Source organism: Leucoraja erinacea, chromosome 35, assembly GCF_028641065.1.
Source record: "Leucoraja erinacea ecotype New England chromosome 35, Leri_hhj_1, whole genome shotgun sequence".
NCBI lineage: Eukaryota > Metazoa > Chordata > Chondrichthyes > Rajiformes > Rajidae > Leucoraja > Leucoraja erinaceus.
Window position 1 is genome coordinate 11,084,211 of NC_073411.1, and position 21,169 is coordinate 11,105,379.

At 47.5% G+C, this 21,169-nt stretch overlaps 1 protein-coding gene across 1 annotated transcript in view; it reads right to left on the reverse strand.

Annotated features, from left to right (window-relative positions):
- The window catches only part of LOC129713324 (ankyrin-1-like), a 135,106-nt gene that overhangs the window by 65,072 nt on the left and 48,865 nt on the right, over positions 1 to 21,169 (reverse strand). The window contains exons 14-27 of the mRNA XM_055662297.1: positions 18,790 to 18,987; positions 18,203 to 18,301; positions 16,438 to 16,536; positions 15,359 to 15,556; positions 13,743 to 13,841; positions 10,985 to 11,083; positions 10,058 to 10,156; positions 9,642 to 9,734; positions 5,652 to 5,724; positions 3,903 to 3,923; positions 3,026 to 3,131; positions 1,879 to 1,966; positions 510 to 625; positions 266 to 340 (exon numbers count right to left, since the gene is read on the reverse strand). Coding sequence (XP_055518272.1) covers positions 266 to 340; positions 510 to 625; positions 1,879 to 1,966; positions 3,026 to 3,131; positions 3,903 to 3,923; positions 5,652 to 5,724; positions 9,642 to 9,734; positions 10,058 to 10,156; positions 10,985 to 11,083; positions 13,743 to 13,841; positions 15,359 to 15,556; positions 16,438 to 16,536; positions 18,203 to 18,301; positions 18,790 to 18,987 — 1,463 coding nt within the window. The remainder of the gene's footprint in view (positions 1 to 265; positions 341 to 509; positions 626 to 1,878; positions 1,967 to 3,025; positions 3,132 to 3,902; positions 3,924 to 5,651; positions 5,725 to 9,641; positions 9,735 to 10,057; positions 10,157 to 10,984; positions 11,084 to 13,742; positions 13,842 to 15,358; positions 15,557 to 16,437; positions 16,537 to 18,202; positions 18,302 to 18,789; positions 18,988 to 21,169) is intronic.

Here is a 21,169-nt window from a genome sequence, read left to right on the forward strand (position 1 = left end):
GTTTCTGGCCACACTTACCCGGACCACACAGGGTTAGGGTCAAGTGTATTACAAGGAGCTGGTGGCTTCACTAGTGAGACATGAGACAAGATAGACAGGAGACGTTGCTGGGATGCAGATTTCCCCCCTGGTCCCCAGCAACCTCCGACGAGAGGGTGAGGAACTAATCTTCACATGGAAGACTTCTACAAGGAGGAGATGAACGAAGAGCGTAAGGGAGAGACAATGGAAGGAGGTTGAGAAACTCCTCCCATGTACCACTTACCCAGGAAGGACAATGCTGGCATTGTCGATAGAGTTGGTGCTATCGTACATGTCTGCAGAAGGCCTGCTGAGTTCACTGATGGAGATAAAACGAGAGAGACACTGCATGAGGTGACCTCCAGTCTAGACATCCCAGACTCACTTCCCCAGTGGGTCTGGTCCAGAGAGGACGTCTACTGCATTTGTCTTCGTGAAGACCAGGGCACCCATCGGTCTATTGGATGCACCACCTAACGCCTACTTACCCTGTGTGGATGGGACTAGCAATCGGGCTGATGTTATCAGACGTCTCAGTGGCCGGGCTGCTGGGCGTGAAGGAGTCCTCATCAAAGTCCTTGGACAGGGACATGGATGCCTGTTGCTGCACAGAGAGGGGGAGGTACAAGTGAGACAGCTTCACTGCACACAGGGTTTGATCCCAACCATGGGTGCTGTCTAGTACGGAGAGATACAGCGTGGAAACATACCCTTCGTCCCACCGAATCCTCGCCGACCAGCGATCGTACACTAGCGCTATCCGACACACACTAGGGCCAATTTGCCTAAAAACCTGTATGTCTTTGGGTGGAACCTGGAGACGAGTTCTCCCTGTGACCACGTGAGTTTTCTCTGGGTGCTCCGGGTTTCCTCCCACCCTCCGAAGACATACAGGCTTGGAATGCGTGTAAATTGGCCCCAGTGTGTGTAGGATCATGTTAATGAGACTCCGTCTTATAGATAAATATGACCAATTCTTAAGGAGTTGGTCTCCTTTCATCGACTTTTTGGAATCATGTGATGCAGCGGTACCGTAAGGATTGCTGATTTCAGTTCAGGACGCGGATAGATCTACATCTCCGAATACAGATTTGAAAATTTCTCTTTTAAGGGGCCTTCTCTTCTATTTCTACTTTCCACTTTCTCTCTTCCTTTTTTTATTTTTTATATACACACTTCACGTTTTTCTACTCTCTACCATCTATTTTTCCACTTTTTCCCCTTTCTATTGTTTTCTTTTTCTTGTCCTGCTTACTTCCTTCTTATAACATAAAACTAGAGGTTGTACATAGAATGGATTACGGTATTACATAGTTGGCACCTAAAATTAGGTTCCACTGTACTGTTTTGTGCTGTATTAACTTCTAATAAAATAAACAAAAAAGAAAAAAAGGATCGTGTTAATGTGCGGGGATCACTGGTCGTGTGGATTCAGTGGGCCAAAGATCCTGTTTCCGTGCTGTATCTCTAAACTAAACTAAATTAAACAGAGCACAAGCGAGCTGCATTTCTACCAACTTTATACCTGCCCTTCAATCTCGTGAGGAAAATTCAAGCCAGCTTTGCGGAGGGCTCAGGTGGAACAGCGGTGGAGATGCTGCCTTACTATGTGCACTGTCTGCGCGGAGTTTGTACGTTCTCCCCGTGACCACGTGGGTTTTCTCCGGGTGCTCCGGTTTCCTCCCACGCTCCAAAGACGTGCAGGTTTTTGCAGGTTAATTGGCTTCGGTAAAATTGTAAACTGATGTGTAAGATAGTGATAGTGCTAGCCAGCGCGGATTTGGTGGGCTGAAGGGCCTGTTTCCGTGCTGTGTGTTTCTAAAGTCAAAAGATTGAAAAAGACCAATGTGTCCATACCTGTTCTGCTTGAGGTGCGATTTGGTCTTTTGCAGCCATGTTTTCCGGTGCAGCAAATGACATCCTGTGCACTGCAGGAGAGCACGACCTGGAGAGAATGACAAACACAAAGAAACTCACACCAGCTTCCCCTTAACCTATCTCTAACTCTCCTCCAGTTAGAGATAGGTTACCTATCCACGCACACCTTCTCCATGACATTATCAATGTTGGAATGAAGACTCAAATGCACCAGCTCTACATCATTCCATGGCCTCGACTTCTGGGTGATGTCCTACGTCTGATGTTGAAGAAGTGGCCTGAACATTGACCTCTCCAATTTCCTGTAGCCCTTGCTGTCTCCTCCCCTTCTCAGCTCTCCCTCAGCCCTCTGGCTCCTCCTCTTCCTTTCTTCTTCCCACACCCCACCCTGCATCAGTCTGAAGAAGGGTTTCGCCCCGAAACGTTGCCTATTTTCCTTCGCTCCCTAGATGCTGCCTCACCCGCTGAGTTTCTCCAGCATTTTTGTCGTCCTTAATCTGATCTTGGCTCTTTACATCGATACATAGATGCATAGGCAATAGGTGCAGGATTAGGCCATTCGGCCCTTCGAGCCAGCACCGCCATTCAATGTGATCATTGCTGATCATCCACAATCAGTTCCCCGTTCCTGCCTTCTCCCCATATCCCCTTGATTCCGCTACCCTTAAGAGCCCTATGTAACTCCCTTTTGAATGCATCCAGTGAATCGGCCTCCACTGCCTTCTGAGGCAGAGAATTCTACCAATTCACAAACCTGGTGAATCTGCGCTGCACTCGCTCAATAGCAAGAATGTCCTTCCTCAGTTAACTTGACGCAGCTAAAAAGGAACCTGAGCTGAAAGATGCTCAACATGGCAAGATGGGAGCCTTGATCCACCATGGACTGTTGAGATAATTCCACTCGCACTGGGTGTGTAGGTCGACTGAGCCAACAGTGTGGTGTTATGGCCAATGTGTAACATCTATATCCCAGCCAACCCACCCCTATACTTGCATGCCCTCATACAACGGAATAGGATTCATCCTCCACTGTACGCTCAGGAAACATGGTCCACTGCATGCATCTCCTCACAGCGCACACTGAGACCATGAGACAGAAGACTAATTCCACCCCAAAGGGTCTTACACATCAAAATCAGCTGTCTTCTTTGCAGATAAGTAGTCTTCCTCTTGCTCCTTTGAATCGTCCTGTTTGAGGTACTTGTTTGCATCTACTCCAAGGACATCTTCTCCTGTTGATCAAAGAGGTCAAGAAATAGGCAAGGATTTCTCCATCGTGATAAGTCCTGTATATTCCCCCCCCCCCCCCCCCCCCCCCCCCCCCCCCCCCCCCCCCCCCTCCTTGGACACATCCATGCTAAAGCCCTGAATGGAAATGCATTGCCAAAAATGGGCATCGCCTGGTTCTTAAGGACATCTCCTCAAGTGTGCTGCCCAGATCATCGTCTACTGGACATCACAAGGAACCATTTCAAGGCAACTGTTGGGGGACCCACTTTCACCGACCCAATAAATCAGAGACGATACATGTGTCCAAGTGGGGCTGAGCAGTAAAATGGAGACACAGATAATGGAATCTTCAGCAAAAAGCCAAAGTGCTGGAGGAACTCAGCGGGTCAGGCAGCATCTGCGGAGGGAAATGGACAAATGTTATCTGACCTGCTGAGAGAGAGAGAGGGGGTGGGCATTCCAGCACCTTGTTTTTAGTTAAGGCGAGTATTGACGTGTTCTGGACTTTGATGCAGAAATGCCCCATCCAAATTCAAAATCCTGGAAACTCTTCAATAAAGAGCTGCCCCTCTTCCCAAACTTTGCCAAAGCTGGAATGATAACAGCACGCTATGGCCCCCAAGCTGGAGTAACTCTGAGATTTGGAGCGGGATGGATGAAATGGTCAGAAATACAAATGGTTCAATCTCATTTTGCTTCAATGTCCTGCAGCATGGAATGTGGTTCTGCCTCAGTTAGGCCACAAGGACTTGAAGCAAAAAGCAGACTCATACCTAGGAGAGTGTGGGGATTTCCTAGGAAGCAAGAGAGGTGAGATTTAGACCACAGCATAGAGAGCACTAACAAACCTACCTGTCCTTTTTACAATACAGTACCTTCATTAGGGACACAACAAAACCGAGATGAGAAGAACTTTTTTCACACAGAGAGTGGTAAATCTCTGGAACTCTCTGCCACAGTGGGTAGTTGAGGCCACAGTTCATTGGCTATATTTAAGAGGGAGTTAGATGTGGCCCTTGTGGCTAAGGGGATCAGAGGGTATGGAGAGAAGGCAGGTACGGGATACTGAGTTGGATGATCAGCCATGATCATATTGAATGGCGGTGCAGGCTCGAAGGGTCGAATGGCCTACTCCTGCACCTAATTTCTATGTTTCTATGTTTCTAACAAGAGACGGAACATATTAGGCTAAAGACCAGAAGCCGCAGCCTCAGAATAAAGGAACGGACCTTTAGAAAGGAGATGAGGAGGAATTTCTTTAATCAGAGGGTGGTGAATCTGTGGAATTCATTGCCAGTAGAATTCATTCATTGACTGCAGAGGCCATGTCAATGGGTATTTTTAAGGTGGAGATAGATAGATTCTTGATTAGTTCGGATGTCAGGGGTTATGGAGAGAAGGCAGGAGAATGGGGTTGAGAGGGTAAGATAGATCAGCCATGATTGAATGGGCGGAGTAGACTTGACTTGATGGGCCGAATGGCCTAATCCTGCTCCTACAACTTATGGACGGGATAAATTCTGAATAAAAAATTAACATCAGCAATAGTGACAAAGACGCTCCTCAATTATCACGCAAACTCATTCACCTCCCCTCTAGAAGGATATCTACCCTTACATAGTCTGGTAAATTCAAACCCCTGGCAATGTCGTAACCTTCCCATCAAATGGTCATCTGAGCACTCTGTGAATGGGTGATCGATGGTCGGCATGGACTCGGTGGGCCGAAGGGCCTGTTGTATCTCTGTTTCTCTAAATTAAACTGAACTCTCCTGCATTTACTCCCTTCTACCTCTAACAACCTTGATTAAATACATTATAAAAATACGTTAAATATTAAATACATTATTAAATACATTATATCTGAAGAAGGGTTTCGACCTGAAACGTTGCCCATTTCTTTTGTCTAACACTTTTTCTCACAGAGAGTGGTGAATGTGGAATTCTCTGCCTCAGAGGGCGGTGGAGGCAGGTTCTCTGGATGCTTTCAAGAGAGAGCTAGATAGGGCTCTTAAAAATAGCGGAGTTAGGAGATATGGGGAGAAGGCAGGAATGGGGTACTGATTGGGGATGATCAGCCATTGAATGGCAGTGCTGGCTCGAAGGGCCGAATGGCCTACTACTGCACCTATTGTCTATTGTCAATTGTCTATTTCCTTCGCTCCATAGATGCTGCCTCACCCGCTGAGTTTCTCCAGTATTTTTGTCTACCTTATAAAAAGGCTAATTAGTATTACTCCCACCACATATAAAATTAATGTTGTAAATAAGATGTTACATCAAAGAACTGGGATTGGCACTAACCTGAATATTTTGGCTTCACTGACAACATTTTTTTAACCTGCAGGGTTTGTGTTTTGGATCGAAATAACTTAGGTTGTACGCTGACTAGGGGTGAAACAGGAATAACTATGTGGCAGATCAGTGTGAGGTGCCATAGTTGACGATGATATTTCATCGGTTTATACGCCTATGAGTGTAACACGGTGGGTCAAGCCTGCGTCGAGAGGTCTCATCACTCACCTTCATCCTCCGACACGTCCAGGCTTTCGTCAACAGTTTCGGGGAAACTCAGTCTGTGCTTCTCTGTGATGGTCTGGGGGGGAAACGTGGCATTGGTTATAAGTTGATTCATCAGCGTTGACAACAAATGCTTCGGTCAAACATCACACAGGACCACACGCCAAAAGAGCTGCATTTAGATGGCTCTGAAGAAGGGTCTCGACCCGAAACGTCACCCATTCCTTCCCTCCAGAGATGCTGCCTGTCCCGCTGAGTTACTCCAGCTCAGGAAGATGAGGCATCCAAATGGAAGCAAGGGTGGACAATTATGCTCCTCCTGCTTCTCCACCATTCAGTTAGACCCTAGCATTCTCTGCACTACTTCCCTGCAGAAATCTATATCCCTCAACCCCTTCGTATCCATTAATTGTTATCTTAGTTGAGTTCAGTTTATTGTCACGTGTATCGAGGTACAGTGAAAAACCTTTTCGACCCGTCCAAAGCAAGCGCTGTCTGCGGAGGGCGCTCAGCATCGCCAAGGACTACTCTCAACCCAACCATGGACTGTTTACCCTCCTACCATCCGGGAGGCGCTACAGGTCTCTCCGTTGCCGAACCAGCAGGTCGAGGAACAGCTTCTTTCCGGCGGCTGTCACTCTACTCAACAACGTACCTCGGTGACTGCCAATCACCACCCCCCCCGGACACTATTATTATTTATTCAAATCGTTTGCTATGTCGCTCTTCCAGGGAGATGCTAAATGCATTTCGTTGTCTCTGTACTGTACACTGACAATGACAATTAAAATTGAATCTGAATCTGAATCTTTGTTGTGTGCTCACCAGTCAGCGGAAAGATAATACATGATTACAATCGAGCCGTGATATAGAGAGCAAGGCGAATAACGTTAGATGTCGGATATACTCAACACCAGACTGCCACAGCTTCCTTAGTTGGAAAACTCCAAACACTTTGTTTCGTTCATTATTCTCATGTGCACCACATAGACCTCTCTAGTTTTAGATAGCCCTTGCTTCCTCCTTCCTTCCCCTCCCCTTCCAAGTTCTTCCACAGGATCTAATGTCTCTGCCTGATTCCATTCTTCCCCCACCCACGCCCCCCCCCCCGACATCAGACTGGAGAAGGGTCGAAAAGTCGCCATAGATGCAGCCTCACCCGCTGAGTTTCTCCAGCATTTCTTGTCCACACATGTTGTATTTTATCCAGTCAGTGAAAAAACTATACATGATTATGATCAAGCTGTCCACAGTCTACAGATAAGCATAAAGGGCATAACATGCAGTCTAGTGAAGTCCGATTAAAGATAGTTTGAAGGTCTCCAATGAGGTGGATGGGAGGTCAGGACCACACTCTAGCCGGTGAGAGACAATAGACAATAGGTGCAGGAGTAGGCCATTCGGCCCTTCGAGCCAGCACCGCCAATCAATGTGATCATGGCTAATCATCCCCAATCAGTACCCCGTTCCTGCCTTCTCCCCATATCCGCTCACTCCGATATCTCTAAGAGCCCTATCTAGCTCTCTCTTGAAAGTATCCAGAGAACCGGCCTCCACCGCCCTCTGAGGCAGAGAATTCAACAAATTCACAACTCTCTGTGCAAAAAAGTGTTTCCTCGTCTCCGTTCTAAATAGCTTACCCCTTATTCTTAAACTGTGGCCCCTGGTTCTGGAATCCCCCAACATCGGGAACAAGTTTCCTGCCTCAAGCGTGTCCAAACCCTTAATAATGTTATATGTTTCAATAAGATCTCCTCTCATCCTTCTAAACTCCAGAGTGTACAAGCCCAGCGGCTCCATTCTCTCAGCATATGACAGTCCCGCCATCCTGGGAATTAACCTTGTAAACCTACGCTGCACTCCCTCAATAGCAAGAATGTCCTCCCTCAAATTCAAAACTGCACACAATACTCCAGGTGTGGTCTCACTAGGGCTCTGTACAACTGCAGAAGGACCTCTTTGCTCCTATACTCGACTCCTCTTGTTATAAATGCCAACATGTCATTTGCTTTCTTCACTGCCTGCTGTACCCGCATGCTTACTTTCATGGACTGATGTACAAGGACTCCCAGATCCCGTTGTACTTCCCCTATTCCCAACTTGACGCCATTTAGATAATAATCAGCCTTCCTGTTTTTGCTATGAAATGAGAGAATGGTTCAGTTGCCTGATAACAATTGGGAAGAAACCTACAAACCTGAACGTCATCCCACGCGGTCCAACAGGGAGAACGTACAAACTCCGTACAGACAGCGCCCGTAGTCAGGATCGAACCCAGGTCCCTGGAGCTGGGAGGCAGCAACTCTACCGCTGTGCCACTGTGCCGACCTGCCTTTCTTTCTATCTGAGTTGCAGGTGTTCCTGAAGCAATTGGGCCTCACCAGGTGAATAGAACTGAATCCAACACATCATCATAGGTTGGTGGCTTTGAGCTATTGACTGCAGTGTGTTTTTTCAGAATCAACCACGTAATTTCCAGCCAAGGACAAATGATCGGCTGCTGAGGTCAATGATTCCAGCCGGGATCCTGCCAACTGCATCAATTGGCAGCAGTCCAGACCCTGTACTTCCTGCAGAGTTAAAAGTGACTGTCGATTGTCGAGGGATTATGTTGTGGGCTGCTGGATAATTGCCTTGTTCTCAATTAAGCATCCATTCAGTTTTCCGGGGAGAGAGGGTTAAAGTGGAACCCCGAGGAGTTAGGTGGAAACTTGGACTTCCGACCAGATTAGGGACGTCACGCTGGTGCAGCGGTAAAGTTGCTGCCTTAAAGCGCCAGAGACCCAGGTTCTCTAGAGTTCTAGAGATATAGAGATATACTCTCTAGAGATATACTCTCTTAGTTTAGGAGATTGAGAGGGGATCTTATAGAAACTTACAAAATTCCCAGGCTAGATGCAGGAAGATTGTTTCCGATCCAGGACAAGGGGTCACAGCTTAAGGATGTACTTTAAAACAGGAGAGGAGAACTTTTTGTACACAGAGAGTGGTGAATCTCAAGAACTCTCTGCCACAGAGGGTAGTTGAGGCCAGTTCATTGGCTATATTTAAGAGGGAGTTAGATGTGGCCCTTGTGGCTAAGGGGATCAGGGGGTATGCAGAGAAGGCAGGTGCGGGATACTGAGTTGGATGATCCACCTACACTCCAAATGGCCTACTCACCTAATTTCTAGGTTTGTTTCTATGTTCGATGCTAATGGGGCTCTGTACGGAGTTTGTAACCGTATTGTGGATTTTCTCCTGGAGCTCCAGCCCACCTCACTCCAAATACATACAGGTTTGTAGTAATGGGCTTCGGTGTAATGCTGGCCCTCGTGTGTAGGTTAGTGTAATGCCTCTGTCCCACTTAAGAAACCTGAACGGAAACCTCTGGAGACTTTGCGCCCCAAACAAGGTTTCCGTGCGGTTCCCGGAGGCTGCAGGTGGTTGCTGGAGGTTGCAGGTAGTGGAAGCGGGTAGGGAGACTGACAAAAACCTCCGGGTGGGGCGCAAAGTCTCCAGAGGTTTCCGTTCAGGTTTCCTAAGTGGGACAGGGGCATTAGTGAGCGGTGTGATCACTGGTCAGCACAGACTCTAGGGGCCAAAGGGCCTGGTTCTGCACTACCTGTATCTCTAAACTAAACTAAACTAAATATGAAAGATAGACACAAAAAGCTGGAGTAACTCAGCGGGTGAGGCAGCATCGCTGGAGAGAAGGAATAGGTAACATTTCAGGTCAGACTCCCAAGAAGGGCCTTGTCTCGATTCCTTTTGTCCAGAGGTGCTGACTGTCCCGCTAATGTCGCTGCAACTTCTTGTGTCTGTCTTGGGTGTAAACCAGCATCTGCCGTTCCTTCCGAAACAAAACATCCTCTGTTTCCTCCAGCGCATGCTTCCTGGCGCATGGCGGGGGTTGTGGGGCATGCGTGTGTGCAAGGGTGTGTGTTGCAGCCTCCCACTGTGAACAGTGACTGCGTCTACCGTCAGGGTTAGTCTCCGCTGGCCCACACTCACTGTGCTCATGGTTTCGTCAGTGACAATCTTCAACACGTCCGTTACGGAGATGTAGCCGAGTCGCTTTGCGATCGCCAACGCTGTGCTTCCATTCTGCAAGTGGATCAGAACATTGCTTGGTTTAGTGTAGTTTGGAGATACAACGTAGTAACAGGCCCTTCGGCCCACCGAGCCCGTGCCGACCAGTGATCCCCGCACACATCTTCTTCTTCTTGCGTGTGGCTTGCACAACCTAAAGTTGTAAGACAACTTGTTCTATTTGATCTTCTGTTTGTGCACGCCGGGATGATTGCATTCGTCAAAACAGAGTGAAACACATGAAGGTTGGAATCTCCGCGCACACTAACACTATCCAACTAGGGAGAATTTACATTTATGCCAAGTCATACCACGATACAGACCGGTATGCTACGTACCGTGGTGATTTCATTAGGAGAGGCTCCGTGCTTCAGGAGGAGGTTAACAACATCTGTGTGGCCTTGCTGTGCTGCCTGGTGCAAGGGCGTGTGTCCAATCTATAGTTGGGGGGGGTGGGAGAGAGAGGGAGAGGAAGACAAGACATGGTCACATGGTGAATGTGCAAACTCCGTACAGACAGCACCCGTAGTCAGGATCATAGAAACATAGAAACATAGAAATTAGGTGCAGGAGTAGGCCATTCGGTCCTTCGAGCCTGCACCACCATTTAATATGATCATGGCTGATCATCCAACTCAGTATCCCGTACCTGCCTTCTCTCCATACCCTCTGATCCCCTTGGCCACAAGGGCCACATCCAACTCCCTCTTAAATATAGCCAATGAACTGGCCTCAACTACCCTCTGTGGCAGAGAGTTCCAGAGATTCACCACTCTCTGTGTGAAAAAAGTTCTCCTCATCTCGGTTTTAAAGGATTTCCCCCTTATCCTTAAGCTGTGACCCCTTGTCCTGGACTTCCCCAACATCGGGAACAATCTTCCTGCATCTAGCCTGTCCAACCCCTTAAGAATTTTGTAAGTTTCTATAAGATCCCCTCTCAATCTTCTAAATTCTAGAGAGTATAAAGAATGGTGAATGTGCAAACTCCGTACAGACAGCACCCGTAGTCAGGATCGAACCCGGGTCACTGGCGCTGCAAGGCAGCAACTCTACCGCTGCTCCACTGTGCTGCCCAATCTAATCGGATAGTATACAAAACAAAGATCTTCACTGTACCTCAGCGCACGTGACAAGCATAAACCTAAACCTGAACTCTGCACCAGTCACATCTCCACACTCTCTCCGTCAATCCTGAGGTTAAAAGAATAAAAAGGCCACAGGGTTTCTTATCAAATGCCAAGGAACTAATTAGAAAGTGTCTCTACCTTGGTTTTGTAATTGACGTTCGCCTGGTTTTGGAGCAGAAACTTCACCATGTTTATGTTTCCATGGTGACAGGCCATATGCAGCGGAGTGTATCCAGACTGTAATTAAAAAAAAGTCATTCCTTTTCACAGCGTAACCTCAACACAGCAAAACATGTCGCAAGCAAATGACACTGGGCACGCACACACTCAATCAAAGCAGCAAACCAACGTCAATACCAACAGCTCGGTTTATTTTTGGGTCCATCAGTTTTCTTCTGTGCCTAAGAAGGAACTGCAGATGCTGGAGAATCGAAGGTTACACAAAAAAGCTGGAGAAACTCAGCGGGTGCAGCAGCATCTATGGAGCGAAGGAAATAACATTTCGGGCCGAAACCCTTCATCAGACTGAAGGAAATAGGCAACGTTTCGGGCCGAAACCCTTCCGGGTTTCGGGCCGAAACGTTGCCTATTTCCTTCGCTCCATAGATGCTGCTGCACCCGCTGAGTTTCTCCAGCTTTTTTGTGTAACCTTTCTTTTGTGCCTGTTCCTTAGTTTAGTTTAGAGATACAGCGCGGAAACAGGCCCTTCGGCCCACCGAGTCCGCACCGACCAGCGATCCCCGCTCACTAGCACTATCCCACACACACACACACTAAGGCCTGTTCATCTTTGGAGTGTGGGAGGAAACTGGAGCACCCGGGGAAAAACAGTTCACTGGGAGAAAGTACAAATGCCGTACAGATAACACTCGTAGTCAGGATTGAACCCGGGTCTCTGGCGCTGTGAGGCAGCAACTCTACCGCTGCGACAACGTGCCACCTCCATTCTCCTTCCGCCATACGACTGCTTAGTTTGTCAACTCAGAAATGATGGGACAATCCACCACCATGTTCCTCTCTGCTTACCACACCTCTGTGTCTTCTGCAAGTGTCCAGCCCAGCATTGGTTCTGATTCTGAATCCATGGAACTCCACTGGACTCCCCCCAACAAAATAGAGAGAGTACAGAGGAGATTACTAGAATGTTGCAATGTGTTTCAACAACTAGCTTTACAGAGATAGGTTGAATAGTCAGGTCTTGTCATTTGGACTCTGGAGCGCAAACGAAGGTTAAGGCAGGACCTGATAGACAACTTTAACAAACATGATGACATTTACATAAACATCCATCACATTGCTGTGATGGAAGGACAAAAAAAACTTTCTCCCACTGCACTCTCCCCCCCCCGAGACAGAGGGAAAGTCAAACCCCCGAGGACGATGACTTTAGAATTAAGGGACATTAGGGGTAAGCCAGGCCGGGTGGTGCTTTCGCAGACCGAGTCTGGCGGTGTGGAGAGCTCCCAGTGGAAGTGGTGCTCAGGTTCAGGTATCATTTAAAAATAAATTGGATAGGCAAGGATGAGAAGGGAATGGAGGGTTAATGGTACGAGTGCAGGCAGGTGGGACTAAGGGGAAAAAAATTTGTTCGGCATGGACTTGTAGGGCCGAGATGGCCTGTTTCCGTGCGGTAATTGTTCCAGGGATTATATGGTTAATCCACGGTGCCGACGTCTCTGCAGACCCGCAGTAGCAGCCTCCGACTCTCTGCAGGTCGGGCAGCAGCAGCAGCAGCAGCTGATTCCACCACCATGGAACTCCGCTGCGGACTCGGCCAGCTCCACGATCCCGGTGATGAGTCCCGGCACCAGAGTCCCCCCATCCATTATGAACCTTGGAGGCCGCACATCGTTGCAAACACAACGACAGACGGAGACCCGACGAGGAAAGGTCGGGTCCCCTTGCAGGGAGAGATTTAAAAGTTGCCACCCCCTACACTAGCACCATCTTAAACAGCGGGGAATCAATTTGACCCACCGAGTCCGCGCAGACAAGCGAACCCCGTACACTAGCATGATCTTAAACACGATGATTGAATGAATTTACAATGTACTGAAGGGATGAATGAATGTATGAATGAATGTTTGATTGAATGAATGAAGGAATGAATGAATGAATTAATTAACGAATGACTAGGTTTATTGGCCAAGTATTCACATACAAGGAATTTGCCTTGGTGCTCCGACCTCAAGTGACAACATGACATACAGTGACAATTAGGAATGACATATAAAACATTAAACAATAATAATAAAACATAATTAATTAAACATGAGAATTAAATAAAATACCAGCACCTGTACATCTTTGAAGTGCGGGAGGAACCCAGTGAAAACTAACGAGGTCAGAGGGAGAATGTACAAGCTCCATGCAGACAGCACCCGTAGGTGGGATCGAACTCGGGACCCTGGCGCCGTGAGGCAGCAACTCTACCGCTGCGCCACCGTGCCGCTCTTTTCGAGCTCCAAATCCACAGTGTCACTCGCAATGCCCTTGTTCGCCCTCTCTGAGAACCTTGAGGTGAACTATTCCCAGCGTCGTCACAGCTAATGCATCTATATATAACCACACAAGCCCTTGAGCTGGTTTAGTCAGTGCAGCAGACTGAACAAGGGTCCCGACCTGAAACATCACCTGTCCATGTTCTCCAGGGATGCTGCCTGCCTGGCCTGCTGAGTTACTCCACCACTTTGTGCCTATCCTAAAAGTCCTGTCCCACTGTACGAGTTCATTCCAAGAGCTCTCCCGAGTTTGCCCTGATACGAACACGGAGATTTACAGTAAGGGTCGCTCATCGGTTTTCTGTACACCAGCATCTACAGTTCCTCGTGGAAGTTCCATGGAAGTTCTGGATCTGGGTCTTGGGGTGAATTAGTACGCTAGGCTTTGCCCTTACCCTGGTCGTTGGTTCAGGGGAGGCTCCATGGTGGATGAGTACTTCAGCCACCGGTACACGGTCCTCCTGGGCCACGAGATGTAGTGGTGTCAGGCCGTTCTGTGGGAGACAAGGGAAAGCGTTAACTTGCAACAAACATGACTGTACGTCCCTACAGGACATCGCCAACAGAGGGGGATACAGGCAAGGATTGAACGTGGAGTGAGCCAGTGACCATTCACTTCAGCGCTGGGCTTTTCTTTAAATCACACGTGAATTCTTTAAGACAGTAACAGAATGACACCAACTAGATAAATTCCGAGCTAGATATGGGAAGATTGTGTTACATAGAACTAGATGGCATGTTTGTGCGAACATTGAAATATCTCCAGATGAGTAACTTTTTTTAAAATTTGGTAAATGTGTCACATGGTCTTATTCAATTTTTTTTTAAATTTATTTACTTTTTGGGGTTTTCCTCCCTATTTATTTATTTATTTATTTATTTTGATTGTTGCCTTTCTTATCTTATTGTATTTTAGTTACGGTGATGAGGATGCACTGTTTTGTATATATCTCTGTGAAAACTAAAAAAAATTGTAACTGAAGGGAAGACAGTAAAAGAATAGAGAAAAAGATGGGGCAAAAATAAGCCAGGATATTAACGCAATGCACAATTCGAAACAAGATCCGTCACTGTGCAAGAGGTGGTCTATAGAAGCGGAACTGAAACTTTAACTGATGTAGGTTCAGGGTTGGTTTCAAAAACTTGAAACCAGGAAGGATGGCAGCAGTTCCAGAACCTGGTTTTATACCCTCCGGCAGCAAGGACTACCTCCGGAAGACGGAAAGATAGATCAGCCGTGAATGGTGGAATAGACTCAATGGACCGAATGGCCTAATTCTGCCCCTTGAACCTATGGATGTATGCATGAAAGATGATTGAGTAAACATGGCTGATCTCCTAATTTGAGGAAGGACATCCTTGTGATTGAGGCAGTGCAGCGTAGGTTCTCGAGATTGATTCTTGGGATGGCGGGACTGAGATATGAGGAAAGATTGAAAAGACTAGGCTTGTATTCACTGGAGTTTAAAAGGATGGGCGGGGTCTTATAGAAACATATACAATTATAAAAAGACTGGACAAGCTAGATGCAGGAAAACATTTCCCAATGTTGGGCGAGTCCAGAACCAGGGGCCACAGTCTTAGAATAAAGTGGAGGTCATTTAAGACTGAAGACTAATCAATTAAAATTGAATCTGAATCTGAATCTGAATCTTAAGACTGAGGTGAGAAAAAACTTTTTCGCCTAGACAGTTGTGAATTTATGGAATTCCCTGCCACAGCGGGCAGTGGAGGCCAAGTCACTGGATAGATTTAATAGAGAGTTAGATAGAGCTCTAGGGGCTAGTGAAAGACCTGGATGTGGGGAGAAGGCAGGCATGGGTTATTGATAGGGGACGGTGAATGGCTCGAAGACCCGAATGGCCTCCTCCTGCACCTATTTTCTATGTTTCTATGGCTGACATGCGGCAGGATAAAGTTTACCTTGGTATTGTAAGCGATGGAAGACAAGGATGACTCCAACCACCCTGTACGCACCACCGCTGGTGTTACGTTGCTGGTACTCACTCACCTTGCTGTTCAGGTTGGCATTGGCTTCACTGTCGAGGAGGAGAGTGACCATCTCCATGTGGCCCTCCTGGGCAGCCAGGTGCAACGGCGTCACTCCTTGGGAAGACTCAATGTTGGCCGATGCACCGTGCTCCAGCAGGCTCCCAGCGATCTCCGTCTGGTTCTGCTTGGCAGCGATGTGCAGAGGGGTGTAGCCATTCTGAAACCAGCATAAAACCTGCATCATTATGGTTCGGGAGCTGCCCGCCAAACCACGCCGACACAGCGATCCCTGCACATTAACACTACCCTACACACACTAGGGACAATTTACACATACACCAGTTGATTGGCTCCCACCAGTGCCATTGGGGGCCATGACGTTGGCTCTCCCCGCTAAAAGAATCAAAGGATATGGGGAGCAATGAATGGTGGTGCTGGCTCGAAGGGTCGAATGGCCTACTCCTGCAAGTATGTTTTATGTTTCTATGTGCGATCCTGACTGTGGATGTTCTCTGTACAGAGTTTGTACATTTTCTCTTCTGACCACGTGAGATTTCTCTCACATTCCAAAGATATGCAGATTTAAATGTTAATTGGCTTCTGTAAATTCCACCTAGTGTGTAGGTGTGTGTGTGTGTGTGTGCATGCTGTATCTCTAAACGAAACTAAACTAAACTAAAGCAGAGGAGTATTGCATTCCTGTTCTTCCCCTCTGTCATCAGTTCGTTAAAATGTCATCTCTTAGGCTGGAGTGTAGTTCCGAGCTTCCAACCAACCTCTTTGCAGACCTTGCACTTTTTATATCTGCACTTTCTTCGTAACTATAACACAATATTCTGCACTCCAGTATTTTTCTCTTTGCATTACCTGTTGTGCTGCGTAAGGCTTGAATGTACTCTGGTATGGTATGAATTGACTTGATATCATTTCTATCTTGGTGCACCTGGCAATGATAAACCCATGCCATCATTGGTGGTACCAATAGGTAACGTTACACCGATGCCCATCTTTGCAGCTGCTGACTGGCTGGGCAATCCTCCTGCCCTCCAGTTCTGTTGACTACAACGTGCCCGCGAGTGGCATTGTGCCCGCACTTACCCGCGCCGTGGCGTGAGGAGACGCGCTCTGATTGAGGAGCAGCTTCACGATGTCGTGATTGTCGTGGTGAACAGCTACATGGAGAGGGGTCAGTCCATTCTGCAGGGCACACACACACACACACAGAGCAGTTGTCAGAGAATCTCATGGTATACAGATCCAACAATGACCACTCACCAAGGAGATCGTGATATGTTTTCTACCAGCAGTCTCTCCTCCACTCCATCTCAATAAGGATCCCAACTTCTTCAATTCAGTTCAGTTTAATTTATTGTTACGTGTACCAAGGTACTTTTGTTGTGAGCCAACCAGTCAGTGGAAAGACAATACATGATTACAATCGAGCCATTTACAGTGCATGTAAAAGGTGTGGAGCGATTGTAATATGTCATTGCCACACAGGGCAGTGGAGGCCGTGTCAGTGGATATTTTTACGGCAGAGATAGACAAATTCTAGATTAGAACGGGTGACGAGGGTTATGGGGAGAAGGCTGGAGAATGGTATTAGGAGGCAGAGATCAGCCATGATTGAATGGCGGGGTTGACTCGATGGGTCAAATGGCCTAATTCTACTCCAATAACTTGTAGTGAAATGTAGAATGCTTTGAATGCTACGAATGCTTCCATTTCCCCAATGCCTTACTTTATTGCAAAGTGTTGGCTATAATTAAATTAATACAGTTAAGACTGTGCGGCACCTCCACTAGACTGCTGGGCAACTGCTGGTTGTGGTCAATGGATTGAAGATATGCAGCCGTGTAGTTGGGAACTGCAGATGCTGGTTTACACTGAAGATACGAGAGAAGTGTTTAGATAGGCCTTTGGATATCTAGGGAGTGGAGGGACATTTATCATGTGCAGGAAAGATTAGTGTTTGACATCTGTGTGTTAATCTTGGCATACAGACCATGTGGGCCGAAGATAGACACAAAATGCTGGAGTAACTCGGTGCATCAGGCAGCATCTCTAGAGAAAAGGAATGCTGAAGCATAAAATAGAATAGATAGGAATAGGAGTAAGTCGGTGTATCAGGCAGGCAGCATCCCTGGATAAAAGGAATAGGTGACTTTTCCGATCGAGACCCTTCCTCAGACCGAGATTCAGGGGAAAGGGAAACGAGAGATATAGATGGTGACGTCGAGAGATGTAGACAAATGATTGAAAGATATATAAAACAGCTAGGATGATGAAGGAAAAAGGCCATGTTAGCCGTGGGGTCGTAATTGAACCAACTTTTATGAGGATGTTGCCAGGACCAGAGGAAATTAGTTCTTGGGAAAGGTTGAGTAGGATGGGTCTCTATTCCTTGGAGCGCAGGAGGATGAGGGGTGATCTTATGGAGGTGTATAAAATAATGAGGGGAATAGATCGGGTAGATGCACAGAGTCTCTTGACCAGAGTAGGGGGAATCGATGACCAGATGACACAGGTTCAAGGTGAAGGGGAAAAGATTTATTAAGAATTTGAGGGGTAACGTTTTCACACATAGGGTGGTTGGTGTGGAGGTAGATGAGGCTGGGACTATCCCAATGTTTAAGAAACAGTTGGACATGTACATGGATAGGACAAGTTTTGAGGGATATGGGCCAAACGTAGGCAGGTGGGACTAGTGTAGCTGGGACATGTTGGCCGGTGTGGGCAAGTTGGGCCGAAGGGCCTGTTTCCACACTGTATCACTCTATAACAGTTCCTAATGCTCTTTAGGGAAGCTTGTACCTCATGTCAATGGTTAGCATTCAAGGTGGACCTTGGAGGGTGCAGTTACCTTTCCTGCAGAGTTGGGCTCACCGCCTCGCTGAAGCAGAAGTTCCATCACCTGGATTTTACCGTACTTGGCAGCGATGTGGACCGCGGTAAACCCTTTCTGCGGACAGACAGACAGAGTATCAGAGCCCAGAGAACATCTCGAGTTATAGCGGAGTAGACTTGATGGGCCGAATGGCCAAATTCTGCTCCTATCCGTTATGCTTCTGGCTGCGGCACGGCGGGAACTTCGACCACCAGCCTGCGGCCTACACCAACCTGAAGCCGCGGTCTCCGGTGGGGAGGCGCCGATTCCGGACTTAACTGGACTTTACCTTGTCTACTCATCTGGACGCTCGCAGCAATGGCTGCGGAGGGTTGAGGTCCCGACCACGGGGGAAATGGAGAAGGACTGGCCAAATTTTGTGCCTCCCACCATAATGATGAATGCTGTGGTGGATGTTTGTGTTAAATCTTTTTGTTGCGTTTTTGTGTGTTTCTTTTTCATTGTACTGCTGCTGGCAAATTCATTTCACTGGCACTTTATGTGCAATTTCCCAGTTTCATTCCCCAGTGACTGCTGCTTAACCGCGCCGGACTTGGTCATACCTTGGTCATTCTGGTCTGCGAAGCCCCGTGGTCTAGCAGGATCTCTGCCACCTGGACGTGACCTTCCCGCGAGGCGATGTGCAAGGGGGTGTGGCCCGCGGTGGTGGCTGACTTGGGGCACGCCCCGTTCTCCAGCAACAGCTTGATGACCTCCAGGTGGCCAATTCGGGCGGCACAGTGTAGGGGAGTCTGATCGTCCTGCATGGGGTAGGCAAACGGGACAAGAGCCGTGTGAGACATGACAGCGTTTAAGATGCGTCGCCAGTAATACCTAAATTGTCCGAGAATACCAAGCCACGGGCCAACTGCTGGGAGATGGGATTAATATGGAAGTGTGTGCACTGACTTGACTTGACTTGACTGGTTGTTCCAACAATAAGAACAACAATGTATAGGAAGGAACTGCAGGAGCTGGTTCACACCGATGGTGGACACAAAACGCTGGCGTTAAACCCCTGTCCCACGGTACAAATTCATTCCAAGAGTTCTCCCCAAGTTTGCCCTGATTCGAACTCGGAGATTTACTGTAATGGCCACTCGTCAGTACTCGGGGCTCTCGTGGACATTTTTCACCATGTTGAAAAATCTTCATGAGTCTTCCCGAGCTTATCTGCCGTTAGCGAGTCTTCCCGAGTACCTGCCGTTAGCGTTACGAGCCGTTAAGAGACGTCCCCGAGCTCCGGCGTACCCGCTACGTTCATTCTCCGTGTTTACCACGAGTTTGATTTTTTTTAAACTCGGGAGAGCTCTTGGAATGAACTCGCACCGTGTGACAGGGCTATAACTCATCGGGACAGGCAGCATCTCTGGGGAGAAGGGATGGGTGACGTTTTTGGGTCGAGATCCTTCGTGGGACTGAGAATTAATTCTGATTGTATTCAGGTCTAGCCATTCTTTGACTGGATCGCACACACTCAAAGGTTTTTTGTCAATACACACGAACATAAACTAAGCTAAACTAAATTGCTTTTCCTGTTCATGAACTATCCTACCACAACTAGAGAGCGGTCCTGAACTACTATCTACCTCATTGCAGAACCTCGGACTATCTTTGATCGGACTTTATTGACTTTATCCTGCACTAAACGCTAGTCACGTTATTCGCGCACGTGATGCGCGCATGGTACGTGATGACATAGGCAGTGATACGCGGCAGCGAGCGGCGTCGCGGGATTTTGTGATGTACTAAATCTTTGCGGCCATCTGCGCGATGCGCAAATGACGGCCAAGTGGGACAGGCCCTTCAGACTGGGACCACAGGAGGGAAGGTTCTGAATGTCCTGCTCTGCTGCATAATGTCATACAATCAATAAGGAGTAAGCCATTTAGAACGGAGACGAGGAAACACTTTTTCTCACAGAGAGTGGTGAGTCTGTGGAATTCTCTGCCTCAGAGGGCGGTAGAGGCAGGTTCTCTGGATACTTTCAAGTGAGAGCTAGATAGGGCTCTTAAAAATAGTGGAGTCAGGGAATATGGGGAGAAGGCAGGAACGGGGTACTCAGTATATTTGATATCTGTTTTACTTTGTACCATGGTGGTGGCTTTGTTGCTATTGTATATATTGTACATATTATTCTTGTGAATAATTGATTACATTTATTTTCGGTTAAAAAGCAAATGATTGAGGAGAGATTCACACCATTCCCTGGTCTCACACAATTCTGTACGACGGGGGTAGGACCAGGAGAACAGAGGAGCGGAAGTCATTCAGCTTTGATTTATCATCCCGTATGAACTGAAATAACAATATGTCACTGCATGTGATCGCAAAAAATCGCAAAAGGCTTGAAGCAAAACTCTACCGAGTAAGTCGAGCACTATTAAAACAAAACACAGATTGTGGCAGAGAAAACATGCACAGAAGACACAGAGATCTGAAACGCAGGGCCATGCAGGTTGTAGCCCAAAATACTCTTTGTACATCCATAAGCAAACACTTGCACATCGACACTAATTTACAAAGCATACTGTGAACAAGCAGACGTACACATACACATACACACACATATACACACACATACACACGCACGCACACATACACACACACAGGTAACACACACACACACACACACACACACACACACACAAACACACACACACACATACGTACACACACACACACACACACACACGTACGTACACACACACACACACACACACACACACATACGCACACACACACACACACACACACACACACACACACACACACACACGTACACACACACACACACACACACACACACACACACACACACACACACACACACACACCCACACATACACACACACACACACACACACACACACACACACACACACACACACACACACACACACACACACACACACACATACATACACACACACACACACAGGT